General features: G+C 50.2%; 5 protein-coding genes across 5 annotated transcripts; 3 read left to right on the forward strand and 2 right to left on the reverse strand.

The window, feature by feature from the left end:
• The first annotated feature begins 595 nt into the window (after positions 1-595).
• On the forward strand, positions 596-4,104 carry DEU56DRAFT_533865 (uncharacterized protein). The gene is made up of 7 exons (XM_041346671.1): positions 596-691; positions 760-1,158; positions 1,427-1,545; positions 1,598-1,659; positions 1,870-2,182; positions 2,254-3,754; positions 3,827-4,104. The coding sequence occupies exons 2-7, from the start codon at positions 883-885 to the stop codon at positions 4,007-4,009; spliced, it is 2,454 nt and encodes an 817-aa protein (XP_041205257.1). The 5' UTR covers positions 596-691; positions 760-882; the 3' UTR covers positions 4,010-4,104.
• Positions 4,105-6,105: 2,001 nt separating this feature from the next.
• On the forward strand, positions 6,106-7,402 carry DEU56DRAFT_533913 (uncharacterized protein). The gene is made up of 5 exons (XM_041346672.1): positions 6,106-6,357; positions 6,414-6,668; positions 6,719-6,970; positions 7,027-7,105; positions 7,227-7,402. The coding sequence occupies exons 1-4, from the start codon at positions 6,274-6,276 to the stop codon at positions 7,039-7,041; spliced, it is 606 nt and encodes a 201-aa protein (XP_041205258.1). The 5' UTR covers positions 6,106-6,273; the 3' UTR covers positions 7,042-7,105; positions 7,227-7,402.
• A 237-nt stretch (positions 7,403-7,639) lies between these two features.
• DEU56DRAFT_821357 (uncharacterized protein) lies at positions 7,640-9,481 on the reverse strand. The gene is made up of 2 exons (XM_041354106.1): positions 8,546-9,481; positions 7,640-8,498 (listed from the first exon to the last, which is right to left on the reverse strand). Exons 1-2 carry the CDS (start codon positions 9,385-9,387, stop codon positions 7,988-7,990), a joined length of 1,353 nt encoding a protein of 450 aa, XP_041205259.1. The 5' UTR covers positions 9,388-9,481; the 3' UTR covers positions 7,640-7,987.
• A 334-nt stretch (positions 9,482-9,815) lies between these two features.
• DEU56DRAFT_821359 (Glc-6-P isomerase) lies at positions 9,816-11,933 on the forward strand. The gene is made up of 5 exons (XM_041354107.1): positions 9,816-9,860; positions 9,956-11,125; positions 11,176-11,563; positions 11,616-11,707; positions 11,765-11,933. The coding sequence occupies exons 2-5, from the start codon at positions 9,956-9,958 to the stop codon at positions 11,807-11,809; spliced, it is 1,695 nt and encodes a 564-aa protein (XP_041205260.1). The 5' UTR covers positions 9,816-9,860; the 3' UTR covers positions 11,810-11,933.
• Positions 11,934-12,827: 894 nt separating this feature from the next.
• DEU56DRAFT_533976 (uncharacterized protein) lies at positions 12,828-13,391 on the reverse strand (the record flags this gene model as incomplete). Its single annotated transcript, XM_041346673.1, has 1 exon — positions 12,828-13,391. A coding segment is annotated over one exon (268 nt), but the record flags the coding sequence as incomplete, so codon positions are not given.

Consider the following 13,391-nt stretch of genomic DNA (forward strand, 5'->3'; position numbering starts at 1 on the left):
GGACGGCACGAGGATAGAAACGCAGACTGACGGTGACTGACGGGGCTTGGTATCGGGTGACCGGCTGTGACCGGCTAGGCCGATTGACCCCCTTGGCGGATGGGATGGGGCCGAACAGTGGGGGATCCCTCGATTTACACGCCGCCGGGAACGTGTCATCCCAAAAAAGGCAGGTGTCCAAGGATGTCGATGAATGGCTGCATCGTGCTCACTGCCTTTTAGTGCCTCGGCCCTATGTAGGCTGAGGTACCACGCACCTTGTGGTGCTCGCAACGTCATTCTGTGTTGTATGTTTTACGCTCTCCAAGACTTCACACCTTGCAGAATCATGTGGACCGAACAGTTGGAAGGTCTGGGGATGTGGCGTGCTGAGTGATGTGTAAATTTACGCACTGACATGGGCAGTTCCTTGCTCTTTTCTGGTGCAGAAGGGAACTTTCGTGCTTCCAAAGCAGATGCGATGCGCTGTGATCGCATTCAAGCGCTCATATCTGCAAATCGGCCTTCAATTGACCCCAACTTGTCATCTCGACCTCTTTCCTGTACACAGAATACTACAGCCTAGCCATTGGGCTGAACTCCGTTATTAGACACAGCGAACCCTGTCGTCGCTGCGTCGACCGGTGCTCACACCACTATATACGGTTGCAACAACGGTTGTAGTCATTCTGTACAGTCGACACACCTTCTCGTAAGCGTCTTATTCTAGCCCCGCTAGTTCATTCACATTTTCTGACTAGTACAAAACCTTACCTTCAGACTCTTTTCGCGACGAACCAAACACGTTTGCTTCACTTTCTTGCTTGACCTTCTCGAAACCCATCAACACGTCTTACACTGAGCGCCAACTTTCCAACTATTTATGTTTACAACCATCTAGATATGGTCCTCGATCCGTCTTGCAACTCTGTTCCGTTCCTCGTCGAACGAGCACCTGCAAACTCAGCGACGACGACGAACCCGGTTTTGTCCTCCAGCAGCAATTTATTTATTGACAGGCCTAGTGATACCGGCCCGCTTTCCCCGATACTGTTGACATCCCAGGGCTCGAACACATCGAGCAGTACTGACTCCCAACCAACTAACGAGGTGCTTGGGAGTTCTCAGGTTCCGACATCTTCACAAGCATTCACAACATCTGGTGCGACAACTTCTGAGGTGCGTACGATATTTCATCGTCTGCGTTCGATCAATGACATTGCCCCCATACGTTCTTCCCTTCCATGGCACCATTCACGCTGGATCTTCCTCACACTTGTGACTATTTCACACATTCACCACCCTTCTCAACATATATCCTCGTTTATTTCGCGCTCATTGTTGTTTTTCATTATGAACATTCCACCGGTTTCATTTCGAACGTATCATTCTAATTCTCTGTGAATTTGATGGTCGTTGTCTATTCACTTTATCGTCATCACTTCAGGCGAATATGTATCCATCGAATGCTGGAAATGGTTATCTCCAACAGGCCATCACTACCTCTCCGACGCCCGTCAGCATTGGATCTGGGCCGTTGCCCAGCCCAACATCATTCAGCTCGAGGCAGGTCCTGCCGACATTATCTGGGGAACTTCTTACAACTTCACATTTACAGTGCTTCGTCAATTACAAATTCCGGGTCAACGGGTGCGAGTTCTGGGTCAAGTTCAAGTCCAAGTACGCTCCTGTGGTCTTCTTTGACGCTAAGCTCTGACAGTTCATCCTCTGGTTCGCCTTCTCCAATAACAACCCATACACCCTTGCCATCATCGTCTACACCCACTATGACATCTAATGTATCATCAACATCTACTGCACCCGGTTTTGCTTCCTCTTCCGCCATTACACCTATTCCCCTTTCGGTATCTTCGTCATTTCCAACAATAGCAACATCTACTTCTGCAGTAGTTTCGGCTTTTGATCCTACGAATTCTTCGTCGTCGGCAGATCCATCTTCGTCATCGGACACAGCCTTTACATTCAGCTCTTCTCCGGTGCTCACCTCGGGAAGCACGATAATTCCCACCACGTTGATTCTTTCAACCACCAAGGTCGACAAATACAGTACTACGCCGGCCACTACTCCGTCGGTATCAACGCTGATTTTGACATCTACCCTGCTGGGTCATCAAACCACCACCTGGACGACGACAACGAGCGGGGTGCTCAGCACAGCAGTAGTAGATACCGCTGGGGACAGGTAGGTTCTTTGCCCTCGTGGCGTCGTTATGATGTCATCTGCTATAATCGTGCTCATGGTAATCCCCATAGACTATCTCGTTCTCCCGGTTCTATTGCCGGTCTTGTCCTCGGCGTCCTTGGGGCTATCGCCTTCGCTATTCTCTGGCTTTTCTGTGCTCGTCGCCGGCAGCGCAAGCTATCTCGTGATGCGAGCGCTATTCCTCCATGGGCCCCTGGCGGCCCACTTGACGCTGAAGTAGACATGGAGGAACGTTACGCAGGCATTATTGCCGCTCTCAATGCAGGAATGGGTGCGGGAAGAAATGCCCGGATTGAGGGAGATACGAGTGGAGAAGTATCAGGCGAATTGGGAATGGCGCACGCTTCGTCTCCCACTCTACCTCGGTATTCACTTCCAGGAGAGGATAATGACGGTCCGCATGTCTTCCCGTTATCTCCACCTCCGCCACCATCTGCGTACTGTTCTCCCCCGCCACCGTCCGCATACGTTCCGCCTGGCTCTAATAGTTCACGTAGAAGAAGCTCGCCTGGTCCTGATGCTTCTGCATGGTTCGGAGGATATAGCGTCGCTCCTGCTCCATCGGCTGCGTCGCATTACTCTCATTCTACTTCGCACTTCCTTACTAGAACTGAAACGGGAACGAGGACGAGGACTGGAAGCGAGGAGCCGCTCTTGACGAGAGCAGGAAGCAGATCTTCTTATCTCGATTCTGGCAACAACAAAATTCGGCTCGGGTCAGCGTTCGGCTCACCTGAAGGAAGCATCAATAGTCACAACCTCCCACCTACGTCACCGTCCTCTGGCATTAGGAGTGCAACTACCTCTTCGTTCGATGTTCTGAGGAGTATTTCGTCTCAGGGTGCACTGCGGAGTACGTCTTCGCATGGGTATGGATTTGGATTTGGGAGTACTTCGTCCGGCACTGGATCACATCAGGGACCTACGCTGGGACTTGCTATCAGTGCAGCCCCGAATAGTTTTACGAGCAGGCGCGTTACGAGGTGGAAGAAAGGGAAGCGAGAGAGTACTGGAAGCAGCACTACCGTGTCTGCATCTGTGTCGGGCTCCGTGGACGAGAAACCCGCCGGCGTACGAGCTTTCCTTGGTCGTCTCAGACGGGGCAACACGCCGAGCCCAAAGACAGATTTCTTCAGAGAACTGCCTAGAGACATGGAGAACGAAGGAGCTGCTGAGAAGATGAACACTTATGGCCCGAATACTTCCCCGCATACCTTCTCGGCTGTTGTCTCCCCTGCCACTCCCGAACCTGCGTCTGTGCCAACATCTCCGCGATTCGTTCTTTCCAATCCCGATCCGCGGCCTGCCTCTCCGTATGTTCATGTCGACATGGGAGAACACGAGGATGGCTTACACCCACCCACGTGGCCATGGCTGACAGGGCAGTCAACGTTGTTGCCACCATTTGGGCTCCACTCTCCCGCGCCCACTGACGAGTCACGCCTTACTACGGCCGACGGACTTCTTGATCCCCGCCTGCGCGACCCTGTTGAAGGAAGGAGCAATTCAAGTTTACGGGATTTTGAAGATTACTCACGGCCAATTGGAGGAGTGAGTATCGCTTTTTAGCCTCGTTCTTTCCTACCCGCTCGTTGTTTGCATCGCTTACGATTTGTCATATAGCTCATCAATAACCGGATGCACAGCACCACAACGTTTGGCACTGTTGATATCCAAGATTTCGACAGTGTAGCAAGCATGCCAAATCGAGAAGACGACCAGCAAGAGGATGATTGTGCTACAGCGACTCAGACACCTCGTGCAAGCTGGATCATAGATGGTGGCGCGGGGGCCCACGCGCACTAGGACGAACTAATCTGGACTGCTGCCACGACTTGGATATGACTTTATGACGACTCTTTCTTTGCTGAGATGTTTATGAAATGACGAAACACTTTCGTTTTGCCATGATACATACGGTATGGGCTTCTAATTGACATCCCTGTCTATTACTGACGTACCGACAGACCACACAACGCACAATAAAACATGACTCAGAGCACTCATGATCTCACATCTGTACATGCCGCACATTCCTCACATATTATGCCCATACATACCCCGCGGGCCCGCTCGGGCCCGTTGTACCATATAATGACGACAAGATAGACGACATTGGCACACTTTCTACTTCCCCCCTTTGGCTTCCCAAGCTGACTTTGGTATCTGGTATGAGTCCTTTGGTTCGAGTGATGCTTGCTGACTGACGCAGTTGGACTTAGGGAAGATAACTTAATTTTGCATTTCATCATGTCTGGACCTTGCGGGTGACAAGACAGCTTCGTTTTCGCCTTCGGGTTCATATTGCTTTCGACGTCTTTGCTTTGGGTATCTTTGCCTACTATGATCTTGCTCGCTGAGCTTCTTAAGCACTTCTTTTGTTTATTGTCGTCCCCTTTTTCTTTGCATTTCTCTCCTACGGTAGCTTGGCATTTCTGACAAAGCGATTATGAGTCTGAATCTGATGACTGAGAACTGGCCTTGATGCGAAAGTTCTGATAGTAAGTGCACAGGGATCTCGCTAACTTAGAGGTTTTTCCCGCTAGTCGTCACAATTGTGTGGGGTTCAAGTGTTTCCCGGAGAAAGGGACCCTCTTAGTTCGAAAATTTTACCTCTTCCTCCCCAGGAAGTGTACCTGTGGAAACTTCAAATAACCCAAATTGCAAATAGATTTCACTGGAAGTAACAGCTGTGAGTATCTATGTATACAGGAGTGCAACACCATACTTCGGAACACCAAGTAAATACCATAACGAGACTCTGGACAAGAATCGCGTGTTCAGTCAATGCTCTTACACACTATCACTAGTCGATATCTGTGCTTGCTCTTGGAAATGGATTGTAGCTATGCCAGTTCCTGCGTCGCAGTTGGCCACGGTCTCAGCATAATGTTCTCGAATGCTAAGGATGAGGCGTGGTCCCCGCACAAACATCTGCATGAGTGTGACAATTTCAACACTACTACCATAAACCTGAGCTTCCACTGAAACTGCATCCTATAGGAAAGAGGAGGATTGGTGAGATGCGGATGTCAGTCGTGGGTCGGCGTACTAGCAACTTCGGAGACAGCGCCGCGACGTTCAAGTTGTAACAAGAAACAACAGCATATCTACTATCTAGCGAATGCAAACATTAGCGGGACAAGGCAATCACATCCAAATTACGAACTCACGCTGCAAAGTAAAACACGTGAGATTTTATCAACATTGTGAAACAGTCCCCGACGGTCCATCCATTCGATGGTCGTTACATTTCAAGGAAGTGTTTTGCAGCAATCCAGGCTACAAGGCACAGTGCGAGGACCTCCCATACGATGCTAAGCATCCAAACCACGCGAGTCATAAGTCGGCTGAACCCTCCCTCAAGACAATGATAGGTGCCAGAGATGGTGGAGAGTGATGCACACACGACGCTGTCGCATTCGCTTTATGATACGCTAGCTGCTAGATCGCTCGCCGTTTGCCAATCTCTTTCGTTCATCCAAGAGTCATTAATATTGGAGGTTGGAAAGTGGGGGATTTTGAGGGTTAGACATCTTGCCCTGAAGATTCCACTTTCCAACCTCCAATCCTTGGGAGGTGTAGTGACTGAAAATGCTGGCGATCTTCCCTTCGCCGTATGGCTCAAACAAGAAGAAATTTTTCTGTTCTTAGGCAAGTCTACCCCAGGACCCAGGTGAACCCCTTCCCTGGCAAAGCTGGGAACGCAACATCTCCGCAAATTCGTCGGTAAGCCTCTGGTTGTTAATACATAATCAGCGTGCTAACACAATTTATGAAAAGGTTTTTGTTACCAGCGGCTGTCGCGCTCCAAAGGGCCCTACAGCGGCCACGCCAGCCCCACCCACGTTGTCAACCCTTCCACCCGCTCCCGCTCCCCCTCAAACTCCCGCTCCAGTACCTACTAAAATAACTCCATCATTGTTGGCCACACTTCAGGCTTTACATATCACAGAAACCCCACCCACTACTATCCCTGTACTGGCGACCCGATGTAGGGGTATCGACAGATTTGTGATTTTGGGGCACCCAAGGTAACCAACGTTACCACGGGGTGCTTACTCATAATAATGGGCCTCCTGTGCCAGTGGAGCCCCTGGTGCCAGAAAGACGCTGATATTTCTAAGAAGGAGAAGAAGGCCCTTATGACTGAGGTAAGTACATCTCCGATTCCTCAGAAACAGCTTGCTAACTTCAACTTAACTTGTAGTTTTGTCTAGAGCTGACTCGGATCGGACAAGAGCAATTTGGATTGAAGCCAAATTTCCTGAAGAAAGGGTTTTTAGATCCCTTAACTCTAGAGGTCACAGACACACGTATATCTGCGATCTCGCACAAACTGGACGCTATCCTGGCCAATAGCAAGCGCTCATTTACCCATCAGCTCGATACCCTCAATGCATTACTGGAGCGGGAAAATAGGATTAAAGAGGGTGCTGAGAGGTTTCTCAAAGCGCCTCTGAACGTATGTACCATTTTTCATTCATGTCGACTGATTTACAGTGTGTTCCGCAGGAGACAACACCCATTCACTTCACTTTCACAGTTACGACTAGCGTGATCCCAGGCATTCCAGGCTGCTACTGGAGCTCGAGCAGTATCCAATACTTCATGTCGTATATCCTCTTCTTTGTGTTTCAACTGGGTATGTCGCCGGGCACTGGGAGCATACCTTACAGATGCGGTCTGCCTGACGCTCTCCACAGTACTGGTCCCCCTCACACTCATACGTGTCATACAAAGCTGGCGGTTGTGCATGCGGACTCTGTGAGTCAGGACTTCTATATTTCCTTACTCATCGATAATGATGATTATTCCCAAAGTTCTCTCAGCCGTGAACTTTTGCATGCCGATGCTATGTTCCGACTTGCGTAAACCTCACAATACCCTCAATATGATTAGGTCGGTATTGATGTTCTGCACACATAGTCCACACACTACAACGTCCTCGAAAAGTATGCATCTCCGACTTCTGTTGCGAATTCCCACTGACAACATCGACAAACGCACATACAGTATGCAGACCTTTATTCTTGCGATCCTCGCCACGCGCATACACCTCCATCTCGGGTATATCGACCGGGGCGTGCACAGCTCTGACGCCCACGTATACATTTCTATGTCCAACATGTCACCTGCAGACCGTACAGTGTGATGTCTTATCGTGTTGATTATTCGTCCGATGTTGGTGGGGTGGGGTTTGGACTACGAGATGGCCTGATCGGGTTGGCTTGGTCGGGTTCGGGACGCACTTGACAGAAGACTTTTGACCAAATGTGGCTGAACTCTGATACACATACGATGTTAAACGAGGGCCCTGCTATCTTGAATCTCCGCAGAGTGATTGGAAGCCGAGAGATGCATTACTTAGCATCGCGGAGGTCAAGATGATTGAACGTGTAAAAAGTCATTCGCGTCGGTGCAATGGAAACAACTTCTTCAAGTTATAAACATTGGATTCAAGATACATGTAGGCAAATATTTGTGCTCGACGTCAGAACTTTGGACGACTGACTTGTGCCTACGTAGAGTTATGTAGATATGACAGTGTGTCAATGCAACGACTAATTTGTGGATACGGTCAATGTAAATGAGTGAACCAACGATCTGATGAGTAATGCGCACTGTAACGAAATCATGTGTCAATAAAGCTGGGAGGGAGATGGGGTGTCGCAAGGGTGAGAGAGCATGGAGCATCGCAGGAGATAGAACAATAGGAAAGAGGTATCGCAAGTACAAGAAATAAATCGAGAAAGGAACAAAAAAAATCATGTTGCCGACAACTTATGAATGGCGCGCAGGACCCATTGCCCGCCGAATAGGATTGTCCCTCTCCACAACAAACGCCCCAGCACGCAGGCCATCATTTGCAGCCAGGCGTTGCTTGCTATCCTTCTCCCTACGTTCGCGCTCCTCCCGAGCGTGCTGCAGGAGTTCAAGACGCTCAGCTCCCTTGTCAGAGCCCTGGGGCTTGGAGAACACGGGCTCCCGCTCTATGTCGTCTGCGAAGACTATCTTCTTGCGGGAGCCGGTGCTCGCGGTACTTTTCTCCCCCTCAGATGCGCTGACATCTGAATGTGCAATTTTTGCACGCTTTGCACCAAGGGAGCCGTTCGGAGGAACATCTTGGCTGCGGTCGCGAGGCTTGCGCTTAAGCTTGCTGGCAAACAGCCGGCGGGGGACACATGCCTCAGCCACCTCAAAATCTGGATGATCCATCGGCAGCTTAGACGCCTCAAGAACTTCAGGAGCAACATGATATTGAGGATTATGGAAGGTCGCTTTTTGGCCTCGGCTAATGGAGCGGTCAGCACGCAGATGATGATAACTAAAAAGACGCACAAAACGTAGGTTATTGTTGGCTTCTCCTCAAACACTGGTGCAGGAGTTGGCGTGCTTTCACGCTCAAGGGCTTCTCCGACAGGTAATTCGTCATCGCTGCTCTCCCAGCCGCTTGCTTCTTCGCCCTCGCCAGCGAGGAAAGGGTTATCGGGAGAGTCCCGAGTGGGCCATATTTTCTTGGCTTTGGAATTCGAGGGGGATAGTGGCGCACGAATGAAGAGTTTTCGGGGAGGGGTCACAGGTGGCTCTGGTAGAAGAGGTGCAGGCGGAGATGAACGTGAGCGCTGCACTGATGATGCGCGATGATGAACTTGGGGTGCTCTGCGAGAGGGAGGTGGCGAAACGGGCACACGGACGCGATACTTCAACAGTGCAGGTGAAGGTGACTTATCCTCTTCCGTATCGTCCACTGCAGATGATTTCCTACGCCCACCAGACGCCGCGCCACCACTACGACCAGTCCAAAACGCGTTCTCATCGTCTTCTTCTTCGTCATGCGCGGGAAGGGCATCCGTGGTTCGGCGCTTTTTCCTTCCCATGAGCCCATGGCCATCCCTGTCTCCACCAGTTTCGCCCTCGCTTTTGCTGTGCTTTTCAGTGAAGCGTGCAGCGTAGCCTCCACCAAGGTCGTCCTCGAGTTCTGATGCGCTGCCACTGTCATCTGACGCGTGTCTAGAGGTCGCTGACACTGCTTTTGAACGAGACCGCTTGTGACGCGTTCTGGGAGGCGTAGGAAGAGATGCTAGAGACGCAGAACGCTTCAAGGGCCGTGAATGAACCTCTGTATCGTGAAGAGAGGGAATGTGGACGGGCGATGAGTCGAGTATCTGGTAGCTCGACATGTTTCAAGATCAAAGTCGGAAAAGATTTCGCTAAGAAGAGTTATGCAAGAGATAAGATAGTGGTGGTTAGAAAGAAAGAAGTAATTAGCAGACGTTTCAAACCGACAATGGCCCCTTCCATAAAAACAACACAATGCATATAAACATATACAAACAAATGCTCTTGTATGTCTGTATGCAACAAAACCACAGGTTCTCAGTGCCGTGGTAGCATGTACAAGCGTGTAATCCGGGCGATGCTTGCCGGAGTGATCCTAGCAACAAAAATCACAGCCTATCTCACTAACTTTCACTGGTGAGCGAGAAAAGGGCTGAATTTTCTCTCATTTCTAAGAGTCTGTGAGTGGTCTGTAAGCACGTTTAATGGTTGTGCGCGATCTGCCAATGAGAACGCGTTGGCGGTTCCGATAAGTTCTCACGATTGCGATGCGATGGGTATTGGGGGCAAAACTGACGAGTGGTATATAAGGTGGGGTCATCATATGTGAAAGCTTTAGAAGATCTGCCACATACTTTCCTCCTGACCCACTATCATATTATTATTATGAGCGGAAGACCAGCTTCAGGTATGTCCATCAGCACTTTATCTTATCCCGTGTTGCACTCATCCGCGATCCTGCAATCAGAGTACAGTGCCTGGAAGAAGCTCCAGCAGACGTATGATGCCGAACACACCAGGCTCATCCTGAAGGACCTTTTCGCTCAGGACCCCAACCGTTTCTCAAAATTCTCCGACGAGTATGTCGACCAAACCGACAAGAACACGACATTCTTGCTCGATTACTCTAAACACCTCATTACGAAGCCCATCTTAGATACGCTCCTATCTCTTGCTCGCGAGGCAGAGCTTGAGACCTACCGCGACAAAATGTTTGCTGGCGAGCACATCAACACATCAGAAGATCGCGCAGTCCTTCATGTTGCTCTCCGCAACTTCGACGATTTCAAGATCCAAGAGGCTGGTGTTGATGAAGTCGCTAGCGTGCTTGCGCACATGAAGGAGTTCTCCGAAGCAATCCGGAGTGGCTCATGGAAGGGGTACACTGGAAAGACAATCAACACGATCGTCAATATCGGTATTGGTGGTTCTGATCTCGGACCAGTTATGGTCACCGAGGCACTCCAGCCTTACGCGAAACGTGACTTGACCGCCCTCTTCGTCTCTAACATTGACGGAACCCACCTCGCTGAGACTCTCAGACTCTGCGATCCCGAGCGCACCCTCTTCATCATCGCCTCTAAAACCTTTACCACCCAAGAGACTATCACCAATGCCGAATCCGCTCGCGATTGGTTTTTGGCGACAGCCAAGGACAAAGCACACGTTGCAAAGCACTTCGTCGCCCTCAGCACGAACACACAGGCTGTCACCGCGTTTGGCATTGACAAGGCAAACATGTTCGCCTTCTGGGACTGGGTTGGTGGGCGCTACAGCTTGTGGAGTGCCATAGGCTTGTCCATTGCCATTTATATTGGCTATGATAACTTCGAGCAACTCCTGAAGGGTGCTCATGGTATGGACAAGCATTTTAAGGAGACTCCCCTCGAGAAAAACCTTCCCGTTCTCATGGCTGTTATCGGCATCTGGTATAACGATTTCTATGGTGCCCAGACTCACGCACTCCTGCCGTACGATCAGTACCTCCACAAGTTCGCAGATTACTTCCAGCAAGGAGACATGGAGTCTAATGGAAAGTTCGTTACCAAGGGCGGTCAACGTGTCAACTATCAGACAGGAGTAGGTGCAATAGACTCATTTGCACGACAGAAACTGACATGATCCTGCAGCCCATCATCTGGGGTGCTGCAGGCACTAACGGACAACACTCGTTCTATCAACTAGTGCACCAGGGCACTAAACTAATCCCCGCAGATTTCATTGCCCCTGCCACAAGTCACAACCCCATCGCGAATTCCAAGCATCACCGTATTTTGCTCTCCAACTACTTCGCCCAGCCTGAAGCGCTTGCATTTGGTAAGACAGAGGAGGAGGTGCGCAAGGAAGTTGGAAGCGGTGCAAGCGAGGCGCTCGTGAAGAGTAAGGTGTTCGAAGGAAACCGGCCTAGCAACAGCATTTTGTTCCCGCTGATGACTCCCAGAACCCTCGGTGCGCTCATCGCGCTATATGAGCACAAGATCTTCACCCAGGGTGTCATTTGGGGTATCAATTCATTCGGTAGGAATGCGCGCGGTTGACAATTTCTCGTTCGCTGAATGGGTCTTTGTAGATCAAATGGGTGTCGAACTTGGAAAAGTCCTTGCGAAGAATATTTTGTCGCAGCTGGGCCACCCGTCCGATGTGACTGGTCACGACAGTTCGGTGCGTTTATCTTTTTACTAGGCTTCACTTTTTAGCTGAGACAAAATTGGTCTGCAGACTACTGGTCTTATTCACTACTACCAAAAGCACCGAAAAGAATGAAACGTGGTGCCGAGGCTGTAAGATTGAGCATAGATTGCAAAATAGTACAAGGATATTCTTGCCATTTCTTGATAACAGTATTTCAATAGGAGTGTAATATTAAAAGCGCTTATAGATGAGAGATAGGCAGGCCTCAGCTTCAAACATGAAATGACTTCGTGTGAAAGATTGACGGTCCTGCCAGTGACGTTTGCAGTCCTCGCTAAGACTGCAAACGGGTCACGTGATGACTCAGCCACAGCGCTCGCCTTCCTTTCTGAGTTTGATGACCTGAGTTTTGCCAATACCGCTCCACGTGCGCCTGGACCTCGACCACCGACACGATCGACGACGATCGACGATCTCGCGGAACGAAAACCAGCCCGAGAGGATGGAACGACGAGACGGACAAGTTGACTGCCTCAAAGGCACCTGCAAAGACCACTGATTTGAAGAAAGGCGGTTGTCCTACCTCTACGTCAACCTCGTTTGTCAATGATATATTCGAGCGCGTCGGTACGTCGTCCTACCTCTACGTCAACTTCGTCGCGGGTCTAATTTGGCCGCAGTGTTTGAGGCAGGTGCACCCCCTGGTATGTGCCCGTCTCCAATGGGACCGCGGCCATCCTGAACTCGTTTGTCAACGACATCTTCGAGTGCATTGGTGCGTCCTCTTACTTCTTCATCGCGGGTCTAACCTCTTGTTGCATTGTTGAGGCAGGTGCATCCCGATATACCGGTGATCTCCACTGGGGGCCACGGCCGTCTTGAACTCGTTTGTTCAAACGATATCCTTCGTGCGCACCTGTGCACCCTGACAGACGGGCATCTCCAATGTGCCACGGCTGTTGGATCAACCACGAGTAGATGGGTCTGCCCCGACGCGCGGCGTCCTGGTAGTTTCCCTGAAGAAAGTCGCCGCAGATCAAATTAGATTTAGGTATGAACTTCTATTGGACGAGTTCTCTCAATTTTCGCTTACTATCGAATTGCAGGGAATTGCAAGCGTTCATTGATGGGAAACAGACCAAGCAGACTGCTCAGGTCCTGACTGCTATCAACGTATTGCAACTTATCATTTGCCAGGCCCCGAATTTGTGCGTCGCACTTTTATCATTATCCGGTATTTCACTTACCATCGAATTATAGGGAATCATTTTGTCACAGACGATATTCTTCGTGCGCACCTGTGCACCCTGACAGACGGGCATCTCCAATGGGCCACGGCTGTCGGATAAACCACGAGTAGATGGGTCTGCCCCCACCGCGCTGCGTTTTTTATATCACCGCTTATTCACTAGTTGAGACACGATGACATGTATTGTAAGTATCTAGTTAACCACAATGACAAGTTCTTCCGCAGCTATAGCAAGGGTCACAGCCTGGCCTGTTTGGGTTCATGTAATGTTCGCGAGCCTCTGCTGGATTGTCATTCCAAGACAAGAGGTACTTGAATATGGTACCAGGGTTGTCGAAATTCTCAGCCCACCCACCCCAGTCGCAGATCTTCCGAAACGACCAGCCTCGCACCGTGTGCAGAAATTGACACCCGCCGCGACGAAACGAGTGGGTACCATATGGACGCGGATCAACGTTTATGTCG

This window comes from Suillus clintonianus (genome assembly GCF_016758775.1).
Source record: "Suillus clintonianus strain FC179 chromosome Unknown DEU56scaffold_74, whole genome shotgun sequence".
Lineage (NCBI taxonomy): Eukaryota > Fungi > Basidiomycota > Agaricomycetes > Boletales > Suillaceae > Suillus > Suillus clintonianus.